The 27127-nt window shown below is 48.3% G+C and overlaps 2 protein-coding genes across 4 annotated transcripts in view; one reads left to right on the forward strand and one right to left on the reverse strand.

Annotated features, from left to right (window-relative positions):
• Nucleotides 1–6711: 6711 nt before the first annotated feature.
• On the forward strand, nucleotides 6712–11306 carry S100B (S100 calcium binding protein B). Its single transcript, XM_051623858.1, has 2 exons — nucleotides 6712–6892; nucleotides 9338–11306. Exons 1-2 carry the CDS (start codon nucleotides 6755–6757, stop codon nucleotides 9476–9478), a joined length of 279 nt encoding a protein of 92 aa, XP_051479818.1. The 5' UTR covers nucleotides 6712–6754; the 3' UTR covers nucleotides 9479–11306.
• Nucleotides 11307–14007: 2701 nt separating this feature from the next.
• DIP2A (disco interacting protein 2 homolog A) overlaps nucleotides 14008–27127 on the reverse strand; it is a 119259-nt gene continuing 106139 nt past the window's right edge. Inside the window, exons 31-39 of one of the 3 annotated variants that reach the window (XM_051623769.1) lie at nucleotides 26737–26905; nucleotides 25386–25556; nucleotides 23412–23441; nucleotides 21753–21814; nucleotides 19404–19461; nucleotides 18916–18990; nucleotides 18104–18278; nucleotides 16827–16950; nucleotides 14008–16012 (exon numbers count right to left, since the gene is read on the reverse strand). In XM_051623769.1, coding sequence (XP_051479729.1) covers nucleotides 15760–16012; nucleotides 16827–16950; nucleotides 18104–18278; nucleotides 18916–18990; nucleotides 19404–19461; nucleotides 21753–21814; nucleotides 23412–23441; nucleotides 25386–25556; nucleotides 26737–26905 — 1117 coding nt within the window. In that variant the 3' untranslated portion in view covers nucleotides 14008–15759. Of the gene's footprint in view, nucleotides 16013–16826; nucleotides 16951–18103; nucleotides 18279–18915; nucleotides 18991–19403; nucleotides 19462–21752; nucleotides 21815–23411; nucleotides 23442–25385; nucleotides 25557–26736; nucleotides 26906–27127 lie in introns of those variants that run through there. The other 2 variants (XM_051623770.1, XR_007889932.1) reach the window with 2 other exon arrangements.

Genomic DNA, 27127 nt, shown 5'->3' on the forward strand with positions numbered 1-27127 from the left:
GCTCCCTTTTCCATGCAGAGCTGGACATTAAAGCCAGTATCTTCCTGTGTGTGGACCAGCTTCTTCCAGGCTGGGGACTGGACCCTACTCTGGGACAACACAGTCAGTAACTGTGACAACCACCCTTCAGGCTGGGTGGGACAGTGGGAGCCTCCAGCCTGCATGGACCTGTTGCCCACATCACGGCCACACGGGTGGTGTTGCTCAGAAGTTCTCTGCCAGCCCCAGCAGCCACCACAGGCATTAACTGCTCTTCTACCCAAACCAAAGAGGGGTCGGGGTGTCACCCTCCCGCCGCAGGCTCTGCCACGGGGCAGTGGCCCATGAAGGGCAGAGCTCCTTCCACCCTGTCCCCATCCCCTTGCTAACATCCCCAGTGCTGCTCCACCTTGGGCAGGGCTCCCTTCCCGGGCATGAGCAAAGTGGGCTTGAGCCCTTCAAACCCCCCCAGCTCAAGGGTTGCTCCTGGATGGGTGTAAGAACTCCAGCAAGCACACGGGCAATTGGGAAGGGGCCAGCACCCTGCTGTGAGCCAGAGAAACCCAACGGGAGTCTGGGGAGACCCCAGGAGGAGCCCCTCAGGACCCAACCCTCGGGGCTGTGTGGCTGGCAGAGGAGTGCAGCCCCCAGCTGGGCTGCAGAACAGATCCTTGCTGCCCCTCAGTGTGTCCTGACTTTCCCCCTGCTGCAGGGGCAGCACAAGATCAAGTCAAAACACTGGGAAGTTCAGGTGGAAAAGCCAAAATTCATGGCCATATTTACTTGCGATCAGAATTCAACCTTGACTCTAAGGCCTTTGAGACAGGAACCACCTCCACGTGTTTACCACTTGGCACAGCAGTCCCTGGGGGCCTCAGGGAGCAGGGGTGGCCCAGGGATAAAAGAGCTGCTCCCAGATGTGGCAGCCAGGACAGAAACGTGCCTGGGAGTTAACACTCACTGTATTCACACACTGCAAGTGGAATTTAAAATCCTCCCCTGCTAGCAAACAGCTCGTCACTCATGTCCAGCATAACCTCAGGGGTATCTAGTGAGGATACAGGAATTTTATTAGGCAATTACAGAATTAATTTGGTATTTACTTTCTAAACTAGGCTTGTGTCACACACAGGCTCAGGCCTGGCTGTCTCCAGCAGAATTTTGTCTGAACCACTTACAGCGCTGAGCCCTGCAGGGGGTCCCATGGCATAAGGGTAACATCTTTGACTGGTGCTTCATACCCCTGGTCCTCACTAGGGAGAGCTGTGGTGCTTCTCTTGCACAGCTCAAATGGAATTCTAAAAGTTCACTCGTGTGGTATTGCATTTGGGGCTTAATAGCCTGTTGTTTATTTTTGGTTTAAGAAAAAAAACAAAACAAAACCAAAAGAAGCCGTAATGAATCTGCCAGAGATGAGCTCCATGTGGGTATCATCAATTCCTTACAGATGCCAAAATCTTTAGATAATTTATGGCAATACTTGCTTAAAGGCACTGATGAAAGACGGATTCCATTTTTCTGTCTGTATACAACCTGCCTGCCTTAGAAATTCCATTTCAGTTACGAGACTTCTATTTCTCATAGCTGCCAAACTCCTGGGTTTTCTTTTTTACACTAGATTTTGTCTGAGGTTCAGACCACAGCTGACAGGGTAATGTTCTGTTCCTGCTGCCTGTGGGTGCTCTGCTTCCCAGACACATTAGAAGCTGGAATTGTTCCCCTGGGAAAGGGATGCCATCAGCTCATAAAACCAGAGGCCACAACCTCCCCCATTTTATTACAGTCCAGCACACAGAGATCTTACCTGCCAAGCACTGTTTGTTACACTGCTACAGCAGAAACTGCAAAGGTACTTGAAAGCCATGGGATGTCACCCAGTTTGTATTAAAGGGGATCTGATCAAAGGGATTTTACAAAACACAGTCTAAATATGGTCACCTCTGCTTTGAGAGAAGACAGACCTGAAACGGTCACTGTTTCAGCAGAAATACTTTAAACAGAAACACAGATGTTTTAGAAGCATCTAAAAATACCCCAGGGCTTGCTCTGTGCCTGTCAAGGTGACCTGGGTGGGAGCTTTCAGCAAGCTGCTGGCTGCAGCAGGGGCCAGACTGACTGGACTGATGCTGTGATGCCTTCCCTCAGCACAGGTTTAATGGAGAACATATTCATACATCTTTTCAATTAACTTAAGAGTGGTCTCTTGTTGTTTAGGCTGAATTCAGCCAGGAACTGACCTTAGCTCAAGGCCGTGTTTCAGACAAGGTGAGAGCACTGCCGTGTTTTCAGCTCCAGAGAATTTGTTGCAGTGGCAGCAGCACTATTTAGTTTTCTGAAGGGGTCACAACACCTGCCAAGATGACAGCACCTGGTGGGCCAGCAGCAAGGTCCAGAGCTGCTCCTCTGCAACCCTAGTGCATGGGTGTGCTGGGAGGACTGGGAGGGAAACAGCAGGTAGCCAGATCCCAGGATTCATGAGACCAAGGAGAACACGAAGCTGCCTTTGCCTGTTCCTGAGAGGGAGGCACCACCTTAACCTTGTGAGCCTGCTGTGTGGGGGCAAAAGAGACCCACTGCTCATCCCATGGAGCCTGCCCCATCACTCCTCATCCTTGGGCAGAGATGACTTTTGCCCAGGGCTGGCACAGATGATGCAGGGCCCTCCTGGGGCAGACATAACCCCTTGGACTCCCTGACTCTATGTGCCCATCACTAAACTGGACCCTCCATCTCCCTCCAACAACTTCAACAAGCACCAGCCCAATTCCCAGATGCTTCCTGGTGTTTCTGCTTCTAGGCACCATCCAGGCACCATCCCAGGCTTCCCAGGAAAACCCTAGCTAGCTCATCTCTGGCTGCTGTGTATGTGGGTTCAGAAAAAAAAAAGACAGTGACCATGGCACAGAGTCAGAGAACCTGCTCTCTGTAATGCTGCTCTGTGCCCTGGGACTGTGAGCCCAGCCCTACGGAGGCAGGAGCAGCTTCTCCCCCCCTCCCACCCAAATTCCTCTCCTTTCATTACTTTTTTCTCCAGTTCAATGACCACCAGCCTTTGTCTCGTGGTCTGGCAGAGCCTGGTGCCACACACACCGGGAAGACAAAGAAATACATTGGCATTTCTCCCCAAGCCTGCTATGAAGAGCCCACATTGTGTTTTTTACGGGGGAGAGGGAGACAAGCAGAGGGCTGAAGTGTTTTGCTCAGCCTTGGGCTCTATAAAACCCTCTGTTTCTCTAAATGCATCAGCCCAAAGTTCTGGCAGGTCAGCTGTGATCCTGAGCCCCCCGAAGTTATACCCTCCTGTTCAAAGCTCAGGACCACGAATTTGAAAATAATGGAAGGAGCTCTTTGGGCAGCACTAATAGCAGAGCCAGCTCCCAGCCCCACACCCCTGCCCAGACCTCCTCAGCTTTCACAGGCCGGGTCAGGGGTGACCCAGGCCAGGAGAGAAGTGTTTGATAGGGTACGCGGGTCAGGGAAATTACCTGGAGCTGCTCATTAGCAGAGACAGGAAAGGGCCAAGGTTTCTGGTGTTCACACCTGATCCTGCTGCTCCTTCCTACCCTCCCCCTATTAGCCAGCGCAGCAGATCATTCCAGATCATTCCCTGTGAAATACAGAGATCAAAATGCTGTGGCGTGAAATGGACAGTAAGAATAAGCAGGAAAGAGAAGCTCAAGACTGTTCAGGTTTTCATCTGCCAAGTGCTGATTTTTCTGTACCATTTAAAAAAAACCCATCACTTTGAAGAAAGACGCCAGAAAACTATTTAATGAAGCCAAGCTAGGACCTTGTCTCTGGAAAGAAATGGTGTGCTCTGCTGTATTTCTTGGCTAATGACTGAGCTAAGACATCTACCAGATCAGATTGAGATCGATGGAGAAAAACACTCTTTCTTTCCTGCTGACAGAGCCCCATTTAAAGCCAGCTCTTAAGTGAATACCAATATCCTTGGAAAACATAGCAGACAGCAAAATCTCTGACAAACTTATCCCCGTGCTAGAAACACTGCTGCCTAAAAGCCTGCTCTCCATCCCTGCCAGTCCAACAAGAACTGACCACGGTCATACCCTGACACCTCTGGGCTCTCAATCATGGCTACTGCTAATTTCTTCATGGCAACAGTGGTGCCCTGTTCTGAGTTGCCCTGAGTCTGAAACTCAACAAAAGCCTAAGACATACAGCTATGATTGATCCTGTGCTGCAGTTAAGAAGGCGTGAGCTGGAAACATGCCACCCCAGCAGGAGAAGACAGCTTCAACCTGGGCACATCCCATCTCGTTCTTGGGAAACACCTTAGCTAGGTGATGAAACAGTGAAAACCTGTTTTCTTCAGCAGGTTCTCCGTGTTTATCAACTCCCCCAGCTACACTGTGCCACCAGAAGCAGTATGAAAGATGCTGCTTGCCACCTGCTCCCTGCTAGCTCCCCCTCTCCCTGGGGTGCTGCCCACCAAGCCCCATCGAGCATCACCTCCCTTGAGCCTGTGCACCAGCCTGCAAGGGAGCCTCTGGCGAACAGGGAAACTCCCAGCTCTCTGCTTTGGGTAACAGTGCATTCCTCAACGCCCGTCGTGGCTGCTGGGGCTGGCAGAGAGACCTGAGCACCACCACCTGTGAGGCCACAACGGGTATAACCCAGGCAGGAGGTTCCCGCTGTCCCCTCAGCCGGAAAGGTGGTGTCACCGCTGGGGGACAGCCCCGGGAGAGCACCCACCTTTTTGTGAGGGTGGGGCAAGGCAGGCTCCGGAGCCCAGCGCTGTGCCCCCCTCAGGGAGGAGCTGCTGCTGCTGCCAGCGCTGCCCCTGCCGCCCGATGCAGCCACAGCCCCCCCAGGAAGCCCCGCTGAGCCCCTGGGCTGGGGGGGGTGGCAGGGAGGACGCAGCCGGACCCACCGCAGAGGTGCACAGAGGAGACAAGAGGCCGCACGCATCACCTGCCCCGGCGGACCTGCCCACCGCACGCACGGACACACCTGTGCCCCCCCGGAGCACCAGCCCCGCACGGTCCCGCACGGCCCCGCACAGCCTTGCCCGGCCCCGCACGGCCCCGCCTCCAGCTGCCACTGGCGCCGCCGGGGCTGGGGCGGCCCCCGGGGGTCCCCGCCCCCAGCATAAGAAGCCAGCGAGACCCCAGGGGTGCCCGGCGAGTCCCTGAGAGCGCCCGGCCGCATCGCATCGCTGTTCCACAGCTCCGCTGCCAGCAGGGAGGTGAGAGGGGCCGGGGGATGCGGGGGGACGCGGGGGGATGCGGGGGATACCAGGGGGATGCGAGGGGATGCCAGGGGGATGCGAGGGGATGTGGGAGATGCGGGGGGATGCCAGAGGGATGCGAGGGGATGCGGAGGATGCCGGGGGGATGCGGAGGATGCCGAGGAGATTCGGGGGGATGCCGGGGGGAAGCGGGGGGATGCGGGGGGATGCTGGGGTGATGCGGGGGAGACGCAGGGGGGGATGCACGAGATGCGGGGGGATGCGGAGGATGACGAGGAGATGCCAGGGGGAAGCGGGGGATGCGGGGGGATGCTGGGGAGACGCGGGGGGGGATGCAGGGGGATGCGGGGGGATGTGGAGGATGCCGGGGGGATGCGGGGGGGATGCGGGAGATGCCGGGGGATGCCAGGGCAGGGGGGCTGCCGCCACGGGAGGGATGGCACAGGGGGCACCATGGTAGCTCTGCCTCTCAGATCCAGCGGGAAGCTGGAACACGCCTCAGCCTTAGGGACGGGAAGCAGGGCAGAAGCGAGCAAAGGGCGGGCAGGGTGGTCGCAAGAGGAGCTTCAGGGATGTTTTCTACCTGACTGGAAAGAGTCTTGCAGTTTGGAGACGGATTGCTGGGTGGGGAAGGGTGCCAGCTCGTGAGTCAGGCCGCGGGGTGAGATTCAGGGCCAGGGGTGGCGAGACAGGAGCCTGCAGGGCAGGAGATGTATCTGTGGGGCACAAACAAACCGAGTGCCAGAGAACAAGGCTTTACCCTCCTTCAATGTCACTGCATTCAATAGCTTTTGGGAAGGGGGTTTTGCCTACCTCCCTCTTTGAACAGTCTCTCTGCTTGTTCTGTCTGTGAAATCAGCAGGAAATGCTGCAATCCCTATGAACATCCAGGAGTGTCTCAGATCAGGTGCAGGAGGAAAGTTAGAGGAGATGTGCTTATCTTGTTCTGCTGGCACTCATCAAAACTGGGGCCTGCCCCTGGCTGCTCAGCTGAAAACAGGCCTGCAGGCAAGAGCACCCCGTGACAAGACAGGACAGTAAAACCTTTCTGAAGCTCCACTTGCAGAAATGAAAGCCCTTCCCACCCCTCTCCCAAAGCAAGGAGAAGAAAACATTGGGTTAAGCAACGGGAGCCAAAAAGCTGAAGTGACAACATGCTCCTGCTAGCCAGGTCCATGCACAGGGCAAGCAGGAGCATCTTGCTGGAAGCCACAAGGGCTTTGCAGCCTCTCCTCCTTTTCCCTCCTATGCTCTGTCCACACAGAGATCCAAGGTGCCAAACTCACATAGGTCCCAGGGGATGTCAGCTCCCAGCACCTACCAGTCCATACCGGGCACTCCTTGCACTGTTACTCTCCTCTGTCCTGGAGGCACAGCCAGGGTCTCTTGGGACCTTCCTGGCTGAAGCCAGGGCTGCTTTTCTGCAGCACGTTTGGGGCCAGCACTGCTGACACGTGGTGGAGCTGCAGGGTGGCTGCACTTGCCAAGACAAGTGGCAGCACTGGAGCTTGCCCAGACTAACACACCCACTGCTCCTTCCGACCCCAGGGCCACACCGGGACCATGTCTGAGCTGGAGAAGGCCATGATTGCCATCATTGATGCCTTCCACCAGTACTCGGGGAAGGAGGGAGACAAGCACAAGCTGAAGAAATCCGAACTGAAGGAGCTCATTAACAACGAGTTGACCCATTTCCTTGGCGTAAGTGTTGCCCTCCAGGCAGCAGAGCTGGATGGGCTCGGGGAGCCCCCCTCGCTGCCTCCCCCGGGAAGCAAAGGCAGAGAAAGGGGTTTGTTCACACAGCGGTGTGATCAAATGCTGCAGCTCTGCAGGAGCAGCAGGTGGCAGGAGAGCACCGGCCTGTGCTGGGGGCTGTGGTTTGGGTTGCATACTAGGGAAATTTCCTTCCCTGGGAAAGGGGGACTCTCTCCCCAAACAGCTCAAGATGTCCCTTTTCAGTGGCACAGCCATGGCAGTGATACCCGCTTCAGAAAGGCTGAGGGTGCAGATGGTGCTGCAGGTGCAGGGTAAAGCCCCAACACAGACAGGAAGCACCCACAAGCTGTCTGGGATGTGTCTGAACAGGGATTCAGCCATGAGAGGATGTGAGAAGTGGGAACGTGTTACTGTCTGTGTCTTGCTCTGATACTAGACTCATAGAATCATCAAGGTTGGAAGGGACCTTAAAGATCATCAAGTTCCAACCCCCCTGCCATGAGCAGGGAACCCACCACTCGACCAGGTTGCACAAAACCTCATCCAACCTGGCCTTAAAAACCTCCAGGGATGGGGCATCAACAGCCTCCCTGGGCAGCCCATCCCAGTTCCTCACCACCCTCAGAGTGAAGAATTTCTTCCTAATATCTCACCTCAATCTCCCCTCTCTCAGTTTAAAACCATCACCCCTTGTCCTATCACTGTCTTCTCTGATGAAAAGCCCCTCCCCAGCTTTCCTGGAGCCCCTCCAGGCACTGGAAGGTGCTCTCAGGTCTCCCTGGAGCCTTCTCTTCTCCAGGCTGAACACCCCAACTCTCTCAGCCTGTTTCCCTAGCAAAGCTGCTCCAGCCCTTGGATCATCTTGGTGGCCCTTCTCTGGACCCTCAGCAACAGGTCCATATCTTGTGCTGAGATCTCCAAAGCTGTACACAGTGCTCCAGGTGGGGTCTCACCAGAGCAGAGCAGAGGGGCAGGATCCCCTCCTGGCCCTGCTGCCCACACTTCTTTGGATGCAGCCCAGGACACAGTTGCCCTTCTGGGCTCCAGCCCTCACTGGTGGCTCATGCCCAGCTTCTCATCTCCTCCCACCCCCAAGTCCTTCTCCTCAGGACTGCTCACAATCCATTCTCCCCCCATCCTGGATTTGTGCCTGGGGTTGTGCTGACCCAGGTGCAGGACCCTGCACTTGGCCTTGTTGAACCTCATGAGGTTGGCATGGGCAACCTCTCCAGCCTGTCAAGGTTCCTCTGGATGGATCCCTTCCCTCCAGGGTGTCAACCACACCACCCAGCTTGGTATCATCAGCAAACCTGCTGAGGAGACAGACACTCAATCCCACTGTCTATGTCTGCAACGAAGATGTTAAACAGCACTGGTCCCAACACTGACCCCCGAGGAGCACCACTTGTCCCTTGCCTCCACTGGGACACTGAACCATTGACCACAACTCTCTGGGTGGGGCCATCCAGCCAACCTCTTATCCACCGAGTGGTCCATCTGTCAAATCCATGTCTCGTGAGTTTGCAGACCAGGATGTGGTGTGGGACAGTGTCAAAGGCCTTGCACAAATCCAGGTAGATGTCATCAGTTGCTCTGCCACCGTCCACCACCTCTGTAGCCTTGTTCTGGAAGGCCACCCAATGGGTCAGGCATGACTTGTCCCTAGTGAAGCCCTGTTGGCTGTCACCAGTCACCTCTTTATTTTCCATGTGCCTTAGCAGACTTTCCAGGAGGATCTGCTCCATGACCTTGCCAGGCACAGAGACTGACCAGCCTCTAGTTCCCTGGCTCTTCCTTCTTCCCCTTTTTTAAAAACAGGGGCTGTGTTCCCATTTTTTCCAATCAGCAGGAACCTGACCAGACTGCCATGGTCTCTCAAACATGATGGACAGAGGCTCAGCAACTGCATCTGCCAGCTCCCTCAAGACCCGTGGGTGAACCCCATCAGGTCCCACAGACTCATGCACCTTCAGGTTCTTCAGATGGTCACCAACCTGTTCTTGTCCTACAGTGGGGGGTTACTTCATTCTCCCAGTCCCTGCTTTCACCTGCTGTGGCCTTTGTGTTGAGGCTGGAGCCCTTGCCAGAGAAGACTGATGCAAAGCAGTCATTGAGGACCTCAGCCTTCTCCATTTCCTGTGTTGCTATCTTGCCCGTTTCCTTCAGGAGAGGACCTACATTCTCTTTGGTTGTCCTTTTCTCCCCAGCATACCTACAGCAGCTTTTCTTATTGCTCTTAAGATCCCTGGTGAGATTTAATTCCATCTGGGATTTGGCTCTCCTCACCTGATCCCTGGCTGCTCAGACAACCTCTCTGTAATCCTCCCAGGATACCTGCCCTAGTTTCCACCCCCTATATGCTTCCTTCTTCAGATCCAGCTGTTCTAGGAGCTGCTCCCCAGCTTTGGCTTCCTGTTTCTGTCCTTTCAGGAGATCAAAGACCAGGAGACCGTGGACAAAGTCATGGAGGCTCTGGACAGCGATGGGGATGCAGAGTGTGACTTCCAGGAGTTTGTGGCCTTCATTGCAATGGTCACTGCTGCTTGCCATGAGTTCTTTGAGCATGAATGAGCTGGTGGGGAGCAGGTGAGCTCACCTGGAGCTGTTCATGCTGGAGAGATGCAGAGCAGCACCACTCCTCCGGGAATCAGACTGAGTGTGATTAGGGGCTCCCAGGAGCTAAGCTTGTGCTAGACTTAAGTTGCTTATTAAGTTCTGTGGCTTCGTGAACAAAAAACACCCACATGGCTCAGGAAAGGCTGCTGGCCAGTGCCCACCTGGCTGGATGTCATGTGTGAATGCCTTGTCTCAAGCTCCTTCCCTGCTGCTGCATGCAAGGGACCTGCATGGGGCTGGAGGCAGGTGGATGCTGCAATCCAAGCCTGCTTGCAGAGGGAAGAGGCACACTGAAGGGCTGAAGCACGAGGGGAAGCAGAGGAGCTACTTAGAGAGGCCTGGTTCTGAGCCCACTGGCCTGAACAGAAACACTTCCGTTGATTCCCGTGGGCTCTGACCACCCTGTGCATGGTACTAACCCAGGCAGCACAGCCCCTGTCCTGTCCCAGGAGCTCAGCACAGCCCACACATTTCCTGGCAAACTGAAATGCCCTTGGCTTGGAAGGCAAAGCATAACCATCTAACAGTCCAGGCTCTTGTCTTGTTGATGAATCCTCCTGCTCTTTAGCAGCCCACAGAACTGGAAGTGAAAGTGTATGAGGGCCCTGGGCTGGGAACAGCTCCTGGGCTGGGATGTGCCTTGGCAAGGTCTCCAGGCTCAGCCAGTGGGATGGGGGGTCCATCCAGTGTGATGACAGTGCCCAAACGTGGACCAGGCACAGCTTCCAGAGTGTGGAAATGGCAAGAATAAAATGTCGTGTCAGTCTCTAAGCTGCAACTAGTCTCTGGTGAAAAATGAGTCCCTTTGTCTCAGGCTGTGTGCGCCTCCCTGGCTGCCCTGCACTGTCAGAGGGAAGGCTGGAGCTTCTTGTTGGGCACCAACCCTTCATCTCCTCCACAAATCAAATGCAGACTTTTACACACCCCAGAAGAAACACTCCCAGCCTCACTGGGTGGAGCAAAGCAATGGCCCAAACACAGCACTGCAGCACTGGGCCACGTCTCCCATGTGCTCCGAGGCTGTGCTGGCACCAAGGGGTGCTCCTGCCTCCTGGCAGGACCCTGACATGGAAGCACATTCCTGCTCCCTCTGCACATTAAGCTGGAAAACACATTTCAAAAGACAGCAGCAGCGATTCTGGGTGATCTGTGGGGCTGAGACTGTTCCCCTCACCAGATACTAAACCCAAAGGATGTGCCTTACTCACTGCACTGCAAGAGGAGGGAATTGGAGTGTATGCAGTTTTTCCATTCTGAAATATTCTCCACACTGCATTTTACTGAGTACAAATCCTGAGCTCCTCCTGCATCCCCAACAGCGTGGGCTTCCAAATGCAGGGGGAAGGCAGCTGACAGAGCAGGAAACCAGAAGAGCTTTTTAAACACCACAAAATAAAATGCCTCCAAAACCATTAAGGACCAACATGCAACTGGATCTTTCAAAGTCCACTTTTGTATTTTCTTCCCACTCCAATTTTGCCTCTGCATGTAGGTGTGCCAGTTCACAAGCACAGACACAACCACCATGGCACCATGGCCATCCATGTTTGGCAAAGAAAAATACCAGATATCAAGACAAACTGTTACTTTGCAGTTACCTTTGCAAACCAGGGTTTAAAGACTGCTAGGAAATTAGCAAATGTTCCTCACTTCCATAAGAAAACTTCTATGTTTAGCTGAGAACAGCATTGTTTAAAAAAAAAAAAAAAAAAAAAAAAAGACTGGAGAAAAAGACAATGGTGTTTATTATTCTGGTAACTTGTGCTGAAATACAAAAAAGATGGAACTCTGCTCCTATGGCACTGGCATAACTCAACTGAAAATAAAGCTCAGTGTGTCTAGTTCCTCCTAAACAAAAGAACTGGTCACAAAAAAAAAAGTTACCTGAAGACTGTAGCAAAAAATTGTCATGACAAGAAACTCTGGCTTAAAAAAAAATCTCCTCTGAAATATCTGATCATGTAAATATTTAAAGTATATTACCCAGTGAATTTAAACATCAGTTTAGCAGTAAGAGTGAGTACAACCAGCACAAGTACATCCTGAATTGCAAACAGTTAGAGGATTATTCAGTGCCATTTTGTTAGCTGCAAATTGGTATAATCCTGCTCTGTCATGTACCAACAGGCTGTCTGGCCCCACACACTGCACACTTTCCACATGCAAGCTTCCAGAAAACTCTTTTTTTGGCTTTAAAACAGGGTTGAGAATATGCAACAGAAACCAAGACCGGAAATCCTTCCAAAAAGATCCTTAAAGTGCAGAGAAACATCATTAGATAAATGAGGGACTTGGTACCAAAAATTAGAAATGTACAACTAAAGGAAACTGTTTTTTTTTTCCTGCTAAAATAAATTCCTGGGTAACAATAAGTGATACATAAAGGCAGCAAGTAGCCTCAAAGTACTGCTGCTGGAATGACAAAAAGCTTACAAAATGAAGCCAGTGCAAAGTGCTGGCTGACAAAGAACAGTGCTGCAACCAAGGCAGATTTATTAATGCTTACAAAGTCATTTTGTACCCACTGGGCTCTGGCCTCACAGCCCAGAGCAGCTCTGAAGCTTTGCCAGCAGCCCCCTCGTGGCACCTCAACCTCCCTCCCTCAGCTACAGCCACTTGGTAACTCAGCAGATGGGGCTTAGAACACCCTCCTTACTACCTTCCACCTTCCCAAAAGCTGAGGTCAATAAAACAAACATTTCTTCTCTCTCTACCACAAGCTGCTATTTAAAACGCCAAAACTCATTCAATTCCAGGTGAATTCCACATTTTTGACACCCCTCTTCACTAGTTTTGAGAAAGAGGAGTTGAACTGCACTGAAACCTGCCAGCTTGAAACGCCCTTCACACACAGCACTGTGCCAAGTACAACGTGTGTCCTTAACAGTGACAAAACCAGCAAAGGCTCCAAGATCCTAACCTCCCATGCACACTGCTTCTAGAAGCAAACCCTATTTTGCAGGATCAATTCCTGCTTGTTTCCTAAACAAGGATTTTGGTAAAAATCTACTTTCTGTAGGTGCACCATCTCCCTTCCCTCTTTGAACAAAACCCTTTGCCTTCACTTAAGAGACCAGAAGTTAAATTATTGCCACGTACAAGGAAACACACCTCTTGCAGTCTGGCTAAGAGCAGCTGCTTTGGCCAGGAACCCCTGGAAGAGTGTTTGAAAAAAAGTGCTGGCTGAAAACAGAACAATTGAGACCCGGCAAGAGGGTGGGATCCCCCTGTAAGCAGAGGGCTCTGCACACCCCCTGGCTGTGAGGAGCCTCCCTCAGCAGCCTGTCATCTGCTGTGCCCCAGAGAAGTATCTGCATTGAGCCTTGCTTCAGAGAAATCCTTCCGTTTGGAAACATCCTCTGGAGTCCTGCTGCTGCAGCACCTCAGTTTCCTCTAACACAAATTAAACCAGACACCACCTCCTGTCAGCCACGGGCCAGGAACACTTCTTGCTTTAGTGACTTCTACAGCTTTTCTGCCTGCTGCTGTTTCGGGTCAGCCTGATGAGGCTGCCTGAGGCTGTCATCTCAGTGCTGCTCTTTCTGCTCCTGCTTTTCACCCAGTGCTTTTGCCCTGGTGGTCATTAGCCTGGGTCTAGCACCAGGTCTCTCCTCATCCTGCTGGGGCTTTTTACAACACTTTTCAAAGCTGGACATTTTGGCACATGCCCAGCTGCAAAGCAAACAGTGGGATGGCTGCTCCCCGTGGTGAGTCCTCATGTGCAGCTGGAGGGAGGAGGACCTGGAGAAGGTTCAGCTACACACCGAGCAGCTCTAAGGCCCACATGCCTCCTGAATCTTCAGGTGCTGCTTGGAGGACAACACCTACTTGAAGGCCCTCCCACAGGCAGAACATTTCTAAGTTCCTCTCCCCCAGCCTGAGAAGCTGGTGCAACACAAGCTGGGCAGAGAAGCAGAAGTTCTTCCCATGCCTGTCACACTCGCAGGGACATTCCCCCGGGGTGCAGGTGGCAGAGGAGCAGCCCGACCTTCTAAGTGAATTCCTTCTGGCCCCGTGGGCACAGGAAAGGCCTCGTGCCCACCTGCAGGGTGGCAAGGGCTGCCCACAGAGCTGGGCGCATCCCTGGCACGCCTCAGCAACGGGAACAAGCCCGCCCGGCACGACGGGAACGTGGCGGCTGCTGGGACTGTCCCCTCGGGCTGTCCTTCTGTTTGGCACTGGGCTGAGAGGTGGAATAAGCAGCAGCAGGGCCCAGGGAGGGTGTTCAACTCCTCGCCCCAGGTGCCACCCTCACTCAGGGCAAGACCCCTGAGAGCTTTTCCGTCCAGGTACGTGAAAACGTGACATGCAGGAACACCCAGGTTTTGAGGATGTCCCTGTTTGAGGCTTTTAACTGTAAAGCAACTGTAATGAGATTTAGCAGAAAAAGCTCTTCAGACATGAAACTGCCCAAAACACAGATGAAATCTGTAGATGCTATGGTTTTGATCTTAACAAAGTTTAAACGTTCAAGCAAGTCAGAATTTCAAGAGCTGTACTGAAATGTTTAATGTGCTTTTTGTTTTAGGTTTTACTTTACAAGGCAACTTGTCTCACTGTCATCAATACCTCAAATACAAAAAAATTTTACAATGCTCTATTTGCTAGAAAACCTACAACATTAAAATGGGGGTTAGGTAGTTCTCTCCTTTTCCCAGCTGTTTTGTTACAAGGAGTACCCCACAGTCCACTGGTAGAGGTTGCTGTACTTAATAAGTTACACAAGTTCTGTACATAATTACAGTCATAGTAGAATATGCAGCTGTATAATACACCACAGTAAAACACCATGAGGGCAAAGAACTACTAGATAGGAAAGCTTTTTGTTGAAGATTCTATAGTTTATTTGACCAAGAGTCAACTTGAGATCCTCACATCAGGAGACCAACATCCATCTTTCTTAGGCACTGATCCTGGCAGAATTGCCTTGCAGGAAAACCTGGCTCCTTTGCCAAACTCATGCATTATTAAAAAGGATTTAATTAGCCTGAAGTCTTTTTAACAACTCTATAAAAATAATTATTTGCTAGTCTCATGCTTACCTTCAAATACACAAAGTATTTGAATAAATTTCACATTCTCTTTCTTAATTAGGTTCACTGCAGTATTAGATCAGGCAGAAACGTCCAAAACTTTTTTAGTCAAGTGTGACACAACCAACTGGGCATTTCAGCTAGAAGAAAACAGAAGTCTGTCTAAATACAACTCTAAAAAGAAATAATAAAATAATGAAAGTTTGTACCACAGCGGATCAACTAACACTGAATTATCTTTTCCATGGTGGAAAAAAACCCCAGTATCCAAAGTTTTAGCACAGGATACTCAAGGAAAACATATTGTCAGACCATGCTTTGTAAACATTTCTACAAATCATTCAGAGACTCTTTGCTTTGGAATGGATTTTCAAATGGTTGGTGTGTTGCAGGGCAGTCACAGCTGATGCTATGGAAATAAGCCACTTGAAGTCACCACAGCAGGAGCAGTGAAGGCTCCTGCATCAAGTACTTAAATCTGGATATTAATTTCTATTTTATTATAAAGTTTATAGCATTGTAGAGTCCAGCATGGCACAGTAAGTAACCTTCTTACAGTTGCACTATTTGTTTTTGCTTGGTACAAAAAAAGCTGAACAGCAGCATAATTGTGGTTATATTCAATCCAGGACTGGAATGAATTTTGTTTCTTCTGAATGGGGGACGAGTCACTGATTTAAAATAAAAAGGCTGCATTTTTCTATCTCAAATATGTGCAAAATTCCTTTCAGTACAGTAGAGAATATGGTAGAGTTGTGTGCAATCTGGAAAGATCCTGCCAGTTTATTGCAAACCATCCCACAGAGGGTGGACCCCACAGGGTTACCCACGACTTTCAGCATTATTTCCAGGAGTCCTCCTCACAGCTGGTGTTCTCTCCCCACCCCACTTCATGTCCTTTAATGCAGTGCATCAAGTACTGACATTCGTAATTACTGTAAAAAAAAAAACACTGGTCCATGATATTTCTAATAAGCTTCCTTCAGGAATTCCAGTCAACTCTCCATCCTAAGACAGCTTCAACTGTTACAATGGTTTTATGAAAGCAAATGCAATCTGAGAGATGAAGGTCTGGGAAGATTAGCATCTCCATTTCCCTAAGGTCTTCCAACAGCTTCTAAAAACACAGAAAATGGATCCCAACGTTGTTATTTGGGAAGTCCCTTGATTTTGGTGCTTTGGCCTTGATATGATCTTCTGTTCTCACATGTTGTAGGCAACATAAATAGGATCCAGCTGGTCAGCTAAAAATCCGTCTCTCAAGTGCATCCGCTGCTTCTCACCACGGGAATTGATTGGAATAACACCAGGGTCCACTATGACAACAACACCTACTATGAGATAATGCTCTTCCAGAACCACATTTGTCACCAGTGCCACCAGGTCCAACGCTTCTTGTTCTGAGCCTTCCAACTCCACAACCACCACCAGCAAGTTGGTCCATGTAAACACAGCACTGTCGGCAGGATGCAAACAGTTATGGTGAGAAAAAGGTAAATAGCCAGAGTTATCAAAGAGACACCCCCTGGAAATACATTTTGTAAGGCTTGAACAATATAGTAAGTAAGAAAAAGTGATACAATAGTGAGGTAAAAGTATGCATAAACCAACAGGCATTAAAGCTGTAACTTCTTGGGATATTTTCCCTCACTTGTTTTTTTAATTCTCCATGTACCAAATGCAAGTGGGTCTTTTTTATATGTTCACAAGTGTGTACTTAAGAGCCCTTTGCACTTCAGTATTGAAAGGGGAACCATTAGGATTCCACACTTGACATTAACACACTTGTGTGCATCTACAGACTTTATGGTAGGAGAAACAACACTTCCCAAAGGTGACAAGTACACATGACCACTTTGAGAGTGGAGAGGAGCTACAGCAAAACGCTGTGATCATCCACTAGAACCAAACCAGAATCATGTATGTTAGAAGCCACCATTTAGGAAATACTTGAGATGTGCTTATCCTGCCCACGTGCACACGTTCTGACACAGGCAGGGCAGTTCACAGCACAGCTTGCAAGTGCTCTGCTTCCCTGTTCCCAGCCCTCCCCAGCTTTCAGCCTTCAAAGATCACATGCTGATAAAGGGGTTTTTTTGAGCAGTGGAGGCAAGGGAAAGAGGGGCATTACATTTCAGAAACAACTGCAGGGAGAATAACTAAGGAAAGTTTTGGTGAGCTCCCTTTACAGCAAGTCTCTGCTGTGTCATACAGCTCGACTTCTGCTGCTTTAGAAGGAGGAGGCAGGAGAGGAATTCTGAGGCTCTTACCATTCTGCAATGCTCTTATGTGCTCTTATCACAGAGGTCTCTATGTCAATGGGGTGGTACCTCATTCCTCGGAGCTCCAGGGTTTCATCCAAGGAGCCCACCACATAGAGGGCATCGTGCCTTTCTGCAACACAGCACAGACACATCATCAGACCCACAGGGGGCATCTCCACGTGCTTCCTGCTGAGATGGGCCCAGGGCTTCCCAGAAGAAAGAGTCTAGATGACTTAGGTTCCACCAGTGGGGACACTGCTGCTCTATCTCATCCCATGAGTGACTACAGGAAATGTACAAGGTGTCTGTGAACCCCCTACAGCCCCTTGCCCAGGAACAGCAGCCAGGGGACACCAGCCATGTAGATACCACCATTCATGCAAGTCCGATCACAGATAATTAACAACAGACATTGCTAATAAGTTACAAGTATTCAACAAATTTTCTTAGGATGTTTAGAGGTTACTTTTTTTTTTTTTTAAATGTGTGATAATCAGGAGTTATACCTACTCCATGTTCTGTTTCAACAGAAAAAGGAGCTGTTTTCTCCCATCTGCTTACATTTCTCAATTTTAGACATCTTGGCTTACATTGAAAAAAAAATGAGATAAACAATTGATTTTCTATGCTGCAAACTACAGAAATGAATCCTCTAGATCTTTAGCTTCTGAAAGGCTGGGAAACCACTGCTATTGGTGCATGTCCTGAAATGGCCAAAGGAGTTAGCATCATTTGTGTCCTCTAGACCAGCACGGACACACTGCGCCCTGTCTGCAAGGAAGGAGGTGCAGAGGAAAAGCAAGTAGAAGGGCTCCAGTGCTTCTACACCAATGTGGTCCTATTATTTTGTGTAAGTGGAAATAAAGATGAACATGATGTTGTGGGAAACTGTTCTTTTCTTCCTGGCTACCAGAAGTCAATGTAGCAAGATCATTCGTCTCTGTTTCACCCACTGTTTTTTTCAGTGCTCAGCTTCTTAACTTTACTAGACTCCAGCCTAATGGATGTAATAGTTTCTAGTTTCTGCGTTGGCAGGACATGTGTCTGGCCACACCTCTGTTTAAATCTGTCAAAAGGGCATTATGAACTTCTCATTCTGCATGATTACCCAGTACCATGATAATCAATTAGTATGCAAAGAGTAAAGGTTCCTTTACCCTCCACACCTTTCCTGGACAGAAGTCAGGGTGACCTCACAGGACAGCTTCACCCTCCACGAGCTTGACGACCCCCCCCAGGAGTTTCAAACCCCAGGTTCAGTGGGCACACGTGTCTCCTCTCACCTCCACTGGCATCAGTCAGCTCCGTCCTGCGCAGGAAGCCCAGGTACCCAGTCCTGGCCCACAGGGTCTGTGTGTCCCCGAAGCTCAGGCGGGCGGTGAAGTGGTCGGCGTGCAGGGCTTCCTCCCCATACACTGTGTAGTAACCCGTGGCATTGTGTGGGCTGCTCACCCAGATCTGGGGGAAACAAACATGTAAACACCCAGGCAGCATCATTTGTTGATTTAAAAAGATCTGCTCCACTGACTTTTTTTTTTTTTGCTCCTAAAATGCCAGTAGTTTTGTAAAAATAATTCATTAACTTCTGCCTCACAGAAAATGATCAGGAAAAAGGAGTAAAAAGGAGACATACATATATATTGGCATATCATGTAAGTGGGGATGGTAAAGAAGAAAAATAAACTAGGCATTTGACTTACTGGAAAGGAAGAGCTATTAACCTGCAATTTTTTAGTAGCTGGACATCTCAGTACACACAAATTCAGACATATATAACACAAAGATTAAAGCAAGCAGTAAACTACCTAATGCCTGTCATCCACTGATGACAGTTCATTAGCTGTTCACCCCCCCTTCTAGCTGCCAATCAGACTAGTCAACTGGTATCACCTGGTACTGGCATCCAGGGGTTCAGCAGAGAACCAGAGAGAAACCAGGCAGCCACACACACAAGCATGTGAACAGTTGCAGTTCTCTGCAGTGTTCGCTCACTTGCCACCTTATGTGGCCACCCCACTGAGGGACAGGCATTTATCTAACATGATTTATCAATACAGTAAATCACTGCTGATAAACAACAGCATCAAATGTTTACCTCTCCCAGATGCGAGTCTCCCAGAGGTCCCTTGGTTTCTGTGTGTGCTATGATGACCTTTACCCCTGGAAGAATCTTGAATAAGAAGCAAATGTTTAAGAGAACTTAAAAGAACTTAAAGTCATCAATAGCAAAGTTAATGCAGAGCCACAAGAATTAACAATTCTTCCCTTTCTACTTCTCTCCACATCATCAAGATTATCCATCTCTTCCTACCGAGTTGTTTAGTAATTTAAACTCTAAGCAGCTATTTTGCAGCTTCAGATTTGGTTTGTTTCACACATGAAAAATGCCTTCCACATGAAGGCCTCCGATGTTTTCAGCTGCAGTAACATATCCTATTGCTGCACTTCACACACCTGGCTTCATTTCAACTAACTCCAAGGCAGACTGTGGTAAGTGCACAAATTCTGCAGTGAGACCCAGCTGAAGCAGCTCAGCACCCAGGAAGGGGTCATGAGCAGGAAGGACTGCCCTCAATCTCTCACCTTCCCAGACTCCATAAGTGGCAGACTGTGTGGAGAACCTCTCTCTACCAAACGCACCCTGAGAAAACAAGAGAACACATTTGTACAGGGATTTATGAACTTAAATAGAAGAGTTCCAGTATATCCAGTGTTACCCTGTCCTTAGCTGCACCAGCCAAACTGTTATGCCAGCAAACTATGCTCAGTTATTGACAATGCAGTGAACATTCACAGTGCAGAATCTACCTGTCTTCAAGACTTCCACATTAGCAGCCCCACAGACCACATTCCTTTAAAGAATCAGAAACTCAGCTCTCTGGGAGATGAGTCACTTTTTCCAACAGAGCTCTAAGGTTGCAGTTCCACCAGCATTTTCAATTCACCTTCTGTGTTGGACTCTCATGGACCTGTTTGCCACACTGAGCCATAGAATCACAGGGGCTGGAAGGGACCTCTGAGGATCAAGTCCAACCCCCCTGCTGCAGCAGGAACACCCAGGGCAGATCACACAGGAATGTGTCCAGACGGGTCTTGAAAGTCTCCAGAGAAGGAGACTCCACAACCTCTCTGGGCAGCCTGTCCCAGTGCCCTGTCATCCTCACAGTAAAAACAGTTTTTCCTCAGGTTGAGGTGGAACTTCCTGCGCTTTAGCTTAGTGCCACCTCCCCGTATCCTATCACAGGGCACCACTGAAACGAGACTGACCATGGCAGAGTGTCAGCAGGAGTTACAAAAAGTGAAGAGCAAGCAGCCTGAATGGAATTAAATAACTTCTGGGGATTTGCAGAAGAAACAAGAATTGAGTGCAGTAGGAGAGGCATATGAGAGAGAAGGCTCCTGTACATGACACTGTACCTGCACCCACAGGCTAGAACTTACACACACAGTGGCAGCTTTGAGGCTAAGTCTGAACTTGGTTTTAACAGGAACATGTACCATGCAAGTTGTAGTGACACATGAAATAAGGAGAAAATGACTGTAGTTCACACTGATCTGTCCAAATGCCAAACTGTGATCATGCCAACGAGGCTGAACAGCTTGTCTTCTAACAGCTCTGAGCTTGCAAACATTAGGCATGAATAGTCACAAAAGCTGCCAGTTGAGATAAGCCCCTAATTTAACATTACATTAAAAAAAAGGGCAGACACACCAAGTCTTGCTATTACATTTCTTACAAGTGCAGACACAACTATGTGTCTGTATCTACCAACTTACAGTCTGAACTTGGTGCTGCCAGCACTTGTCTGCAGTTAACCAAGAGACAAGTTAGGAAAATTACCACCTCGGACCTAGGTCTGATGAAATGATGTATCCTTGGCAAGTTTCCAGATGAAACGTGTGTACATACATGTGTACATGTGTGTTTTGATGAGCTGCAGCACAGGCTGGACATCAGTTTCATAGAATCACACAATCATTCTGGTTGGAAAAGACCTTTAAGATCATAGAGTTCCACCATAATCCAACTTTACCAACTATTAAACCTAACTCTGCCAAGTCCAGTGCTTAAACCATGTCCCTCAGCACCAAGTCTTCACATCTTTTAAACAACTCCAGGGATGGGGATTCAACCACCTCCGTGGGCAGCCTGTGCCAGTGTTTAATTACCTTTTCAGTGAAGAAGTTTTTGTCTAATATCTAATCTAAACCTCCCCATGCCCAACTTGAGGCCATTTTCTCATTTAGTGGATCTGGGAAGGCTGAGGGAATAGAACTGGTTTGGTCTGAAGGAAAGAAAAAGAAACCACAACACAAACCAAAAGAGACTCTAATTGTACTTTTTCCATTACCTAAAGGTAGTGGGAACTTCTTGAAGTTGCACACCATAAAGGAAGAGTCCAGGGACATAATATGCAAGATGGGAAATGCCACTAAGGGAAGCATGTGGTGTCAGTCTCAGAAAAGAGACCCAGGGAGGAGGAAGATGTCCATTCTGGGAGATTTTCCATTCTGAACAGGTCCTGACCCTCAGTACCCTGCTGAAGCCTTGAAGCTGGTCATGGTTTGAGCAGAAGGTTGCATGAGGGAAATCCAGAGATCCTGCCAACCCTAACTATTTTTGTGATTCTGTGACTAACCAACCAGCTGGCAAATTTGCTAGTGGCCTGGTTAGGTAAAAAACAGATAATGAGTCTGGATTATAAAGGATTGATGAAAAGACAGAGAGTCAGGTGAGGGTCTAGAAAGGAACAGCAGGACAAGTGATAGAAGAAGAGATGCTGGATGTGTGGGGTGCAGGGGGGTTCCTTGTATATGGTGATGAGGGATTAGCTGCTGCCAAGAGTATTTCAACATACCAATGCAATGCAACAAGGCTGAGCTTTCTCCTCTGCAAACATTAAATAGTTAATGCTTTAACATAATCTGTACCTGTCATGTCGAAGTGCTCGCATGTCTACGTAGACTGTTGTTGGATCTGGTCCTGCTGTTCCCTAAGAATAAGAATGAAGAAAAAAATTCAACAGAAGAAAATCCTGCTTACCACATAAACTCACTGATTTCTCTCCCTTTTTTACTATCATGTATAAAGTACTGGCCTAATCTGTGAGAAATACAGTAAAATATCCCCCCTTGCTAAAGAGACTACCAGAAAGCTTTGATGTTTTATGGAATCAGTAAATGAATGCACAAGAGAAGCACGAATTTATACAGGTAGGTCAAGGCTTTTAACATTTTTTTTTTTTTTTTTGGTAAGCACCATCTTTAAAAACTACACAGTAAGGGCAAAGCATGTAAGCATAAACCTGTGCGGGCCTAATCCCTTTCCCAAAGCTCAACTGTTCTACTTTGAAATGGTTTGGGTTGGAAGGGACCTTAAAGATCGTTTAGTTCCAACCACCTGCCATGGGCAGGGACACCTCCCACCAGCCCAGGCTGCTCCAAGCCCCATCCAACCTGCCCTTCAACACTGCCAGGGATGGGGCAGCCACAGCTTCCCTGGGCAACCTGGGCCAGGGTCTCACCACCCTCAAAGTGAAGAATTTTTTTCTAATATCAAATCCAAATCTCCCCTCTTCCAGTTTACAACTGTTCCCCCATGCCTTATGACTCCATGCCCTTGTAAGAAGTCCCTCCCCAGCTTTCCTGGAGCCCCTTCAGGCACTGGAAGGCGCTCTCAGGTTTCCCTGGAGCCTTCTCTTCTCCAGGCTGAACACCCCAACTCTCCCAGCCTGTCTCCCTAGCAAAGCTGCTCCAGCCCTTGGATCATCTTTGTGGCCTTCTCTGGACTGTCTCCAACATCTCCATGTCCTTCTTATATTGGGGGCTCCAGAACTGGACACAGTCCTCCAGGTGGGGATATTTTTTAACAGTCAACTTGGAAGAAAAAATACCCCAACATTTAACTAAAACATCACTCTAATCAACCCATATCTTCTCAAGGCTCCTGCCATTAACAGCCCAGGCAGAGCTCTGTTGCAGTCAGCAGATGAACCTTCTCACCAACTCTGGTGGGAGGTTTCCCATTTCCCAACAGGGGAACACAGGACCCTTTTCTCCCCCAGCAGAACTTAATCTCAAGACAACCAGCAACTACTGTGAAATGCAAATCTAAGCTAAAAAAAAACCCCAAAAACATAAAACAACAACAAGCAAAGTTTTTTTGATCATTCCCCCTCCCCACAGCACAGATCCTCATTTTAAAACTGCTTAAAATGAGGCCCCTTGGCCATCAGCTCAAGACTGCAGTGCTGGAGAACAGCAATAATGACTTTATAGTGACATTCCCTTGTGCCTCTGCAGCCCTGCTGAGGCTCAGTGCCACTGGCAGCCAGGCCAGATTCATGACATGACCTTTATCTGTATGGATACACCATTCAGTAATTTTAATCATTGCTACACTCCCTTTCTGCTGGTTTGAGGAAAAGGTTTTGTACTTCAGCTCTAAGTGTTCTTTTGTGACTGAAACTGAGCATCTTTAGGAAAGAAACCTGGCTTGATCTGTCTCAAATGACCTCTCTCTAATGGCATACATCTACTGCTGGACCAGACTGAGTTGAGGACATGACAAGCACACATGCATCACTATACCTGTTCAGCCAGCTTGCCCAGCCTGTTTGGCTGACAGCAGGACCACAAACAGAAGTAACAGAGGCCATCAAAGTGTGTGAAACAGAGAGAAAGGGGAAAAAAGAAAATACAAACAAAGAGGCACTGGAAACGTAAGATACACACAGTAAGACAGAAAACAAAACTCATACTGTTTAGAGTGAAAAGAAGATTCCCATTTCAGATTACCTAAGAGCCTGGCACTTTGAAGGGGTTCACTGGGAAACATGCAAGTCCCAGTCAATAACAAAGAGGAGGGTTAAGGCAGATCATAAATCATGCATGTTGCCTTATCATAAATCCCTCCTCCATCTGGCAGTATCTAAAGGCTGCTTGCTTTTGCTGCAGAAACACCACCTGAGTGCATCAGCAGAGTAAGGCTGGGAGGGGTAATGTACTTATTTGCATGCTAACTTGTATCAATTATCCTTTCAGTTTGACTGTTAATTGATATTCACTTAAATGTGATGATTTTAAAAGGTCAGATATAGATAGAACTTTGGATGGGGGAAGGGGTTAAAAAACCCCCCTAAAAAAGAGGCTCAAAACCAGAGAATGGAGATGGAAAAGGTATAAAATGAAGGGGAAACTTAACTGCCCAACAGCCCTACCCTCTTCATAGCTTTCTGGGAGTACATTTCACACAGTTTTTTTTCCCCCTTCATAAAATCTGAACAGCAAATATCATCAACTGGCTTTTAAAATCCATATTTAAACAGGCAATTCAGAAAGCTGGTCTTTCATGCTTGGCATCTGAAATGTTTTATTAAATTAATTTAAAATCTTCCTGTACAGTCACCTTAATCTCATCTATATCCTTCCTGGTTTTCCACCTTTATAAATATGTATCTAGGGGTTGTTAAAAAACTGTTCTTCAAAATGTGTGAGACAAAATAGTTACACATGGCAACACAGTCTGAGAGGAAAAAAGACTCTCCTTTATCTAGTGGGCACCAGAAAGGGGGAAAAAAAGACAAGAAAAACAAAATTGCAAAGGCACAGTAGCAATCTTCATAGAATATTTTTAATTCAGTGTAATTTCTACAAATAAAATTGGAAAGAAAATTTACAATTACACATGCAATGCATGTGCCACCTCTGGAATTCCCCAGATACAAAGCTACATACTGCCCCCAGCTGAAACTCGAGCAGTTTATCTTTTAACTCAAGTATCCTCCAAAACCCTGGGTGTTTGCCCATTTTTAGACCATACTTAATACCTGATTTTCAGGTAAGTTGAGAAATACTTTTTTTTTTTCCTCTCCTAACTAGAGAACAAATATCTCATTAAGAGAAGTTACATTTACTATGGTTAAATTCCACATACGGTATCATAAACAACTGAATACTGAGGCATGAAAGGCAGGCCTAGCCCACAGCATGTCATTATCTCCAGCCTGTGAAGCAGGGCTGTGGATTTATGGGCACATTCTCCCCCTCAAAGCTTCAATTTTTATACCTTTAATAAAAAAAAGTCCAGCTCTCACATGAGGTGAGACAAGCAGTCTTGTATGCTGGTAATACTCACTGGGGATCTCTAAAAGTAAAAAAACCCTGCCAATCTTGTCAGTTTTCCTGGGTCTTATTTGAGGAACTCTTCCATTTAACTCCACATCTAGAAAGGCTGTTTTTCAGACAGACAAAATCTGACTCACACAAAACCTGAAACAGCACAGCTTCAAGTATTTATTATTTAATACTGCTCCTGCATAGTAGGAAGAAAATAAACCTCTTAATACTGATCCTCTGTATTAGAAAGGTGAATCAATTGGTCAATGAGTACAGAAAGTGAAATTACCACAATCCATACCTTCAAAGGCTTATTCAACTTGGTGATGAAACAAGCAAGCAATGGAGCTCTAGCTCATTAGGGAAAAAATTTACACACCACTGAACATGATTTCCTACAAAGTTCCCAGAGATTCTGCCCATAAGGAATAAGCAGTTTAATCTCACCTGTAAGCAGATTGCTACGTTGACCCTGCACCCAAAGGTGGTGCTCACTGCACGAGCAGAGAGGCCCAGGTCTTTGAATAACTTAGAGAAAGACTGTGTTAATGCAATCCTTGGCCTCTCCTCTGCAACCACCATGCACGTTCGCACGCAGGACAGGTTGACTCCTTTCATCTGGGAGGTTGGGAGAAGAAAAACAAGAACCTTTTAAGGTTGAAGTCAACAACTCCAGAAATAAACCATTTGGATTTGCAGAACAGATGGACCTGAAAAGCATTGTAACAACTGGTGTGGGCTGGTTCAACAATACAGACATGGAGTGCACTCAGTGTGGCTCCATCTACCCAGGACAACCCTCTAAAATTGTTCCAAGAGGCTTTGTGGCAGGGTTTGATGCACAAGATACAAACTACTCACATCGTGTACCTGCATCAACAGCCTCTCATCGTGCTGAGCTGAAAAGACCACAAAATGTCCCTGTGTCACAGGACTGGGCTCACAAGAGACCCAGTTACTCCCAGTGCTGTGCAGCTGGCAGGCAGGCAATGCCCAAGGCATGGGCAGCTCCCAGCAGCCTGCATGTGAACCTGCTGCAGCTGGGCTGTGGGCCAGGGTTCCTGCAGGGAGGGCCAGGAAAACTGAGGGACTGAGTTTTTTTGTCTATACTGAGAATAAGGACAACATAGCTGCTTTCTTGTGTCCAACAAGCTGCTAGACATTCCCAGGGGAACTCCTGAGCAGCTTAGTTACTGCAGCCGTGGGAACTCTCCGACCATTGCAACAGAGGCACCTCTTCAAGAACACGAAGTTGCAGTTGAAGAGATTTCCCTCAAAAATAAATGGATGTATTAGTGTGTGTCTGCTGCTGTCAGGAAGATTATGTCCATTTTAGGATCCATTACTTTTGGTGTCAAGAGATCTAAAAAGCAGGAGAGACTAGGAAGGCTCTGGGGGGCTTTTTGATTTGTTTCTTTCGGGGGGAAAGTGGTTTTTTTGGTTTTAGGGTTTGGTGGGTTTTTGGGTGTTTTTTCTCTGTGTGCATTTGTTTGTTTTTTTCATTTCAGACAGTAAGAAGTTGATAGGCTTGGTAAGTATTTTGCACAAAATCTCAGAAATACCCAGCAGCACAGAGGTGGGACAAATAAGTAAGGCTGAAAACACAGAACATTTTTCATTCCCCCCCAGAAGCACGAGAGCTGACACGTCCAGTGAGCTCAACACTTCCCAAAAAGAAAGTCATAAGGAAAGGCTTTCAAAGAAGCACTTATGGCTCATCTTCTGCAAGCCAAAATGACACGTTTAGGGAGATACATGTATCTGTATGTCAGTATGTTGAGACATGAAGTCCACTCACCCGGAGAACATCAGTCTGTGTTCCCAGGCCTTTGGTGCACATCTCCATCACCGAGTAAGAGCAGAAGGTGACACGCACTTTGTACTGGCTGACAGCAGACAGCCACAAGGACACGTTGCTCTCCAGCTCCAGAGGAGGGACCAGAATAGACTGATGACCTGAATATACACTAGGGAGAGGAAGAAAAAGAAACCTGAAAACTTCAAGCAAGCATAAAAAAGCCAAAAGTTGCATCAAGTGAAAAAGAAGCAAATACATGAAAACTGAGAGCTTGGTTTCTATCTGAACTTCAGCTTATCTTCTCCCCAGAGAGCACAGAAAGTCCATTTAGTTTTTAACTCTTCCATCACTAAGGATTCTTCTCCCTCCATTCTGCCTCACTTTATTGTTA

The sequence above is a fragment of the Apus apus genome, chromosome 6 (assembly GCF_020740795.1).
Source record: "Apus apus isolate bApuApu2 chromosome 6, bApuApu2.pri.cur, whole genome shotgun sequence".
NCBI lineage: Eukaryota > Metazoa > Chordata > Aves > Apodiformes > Apodidae > Apus > Apus apus.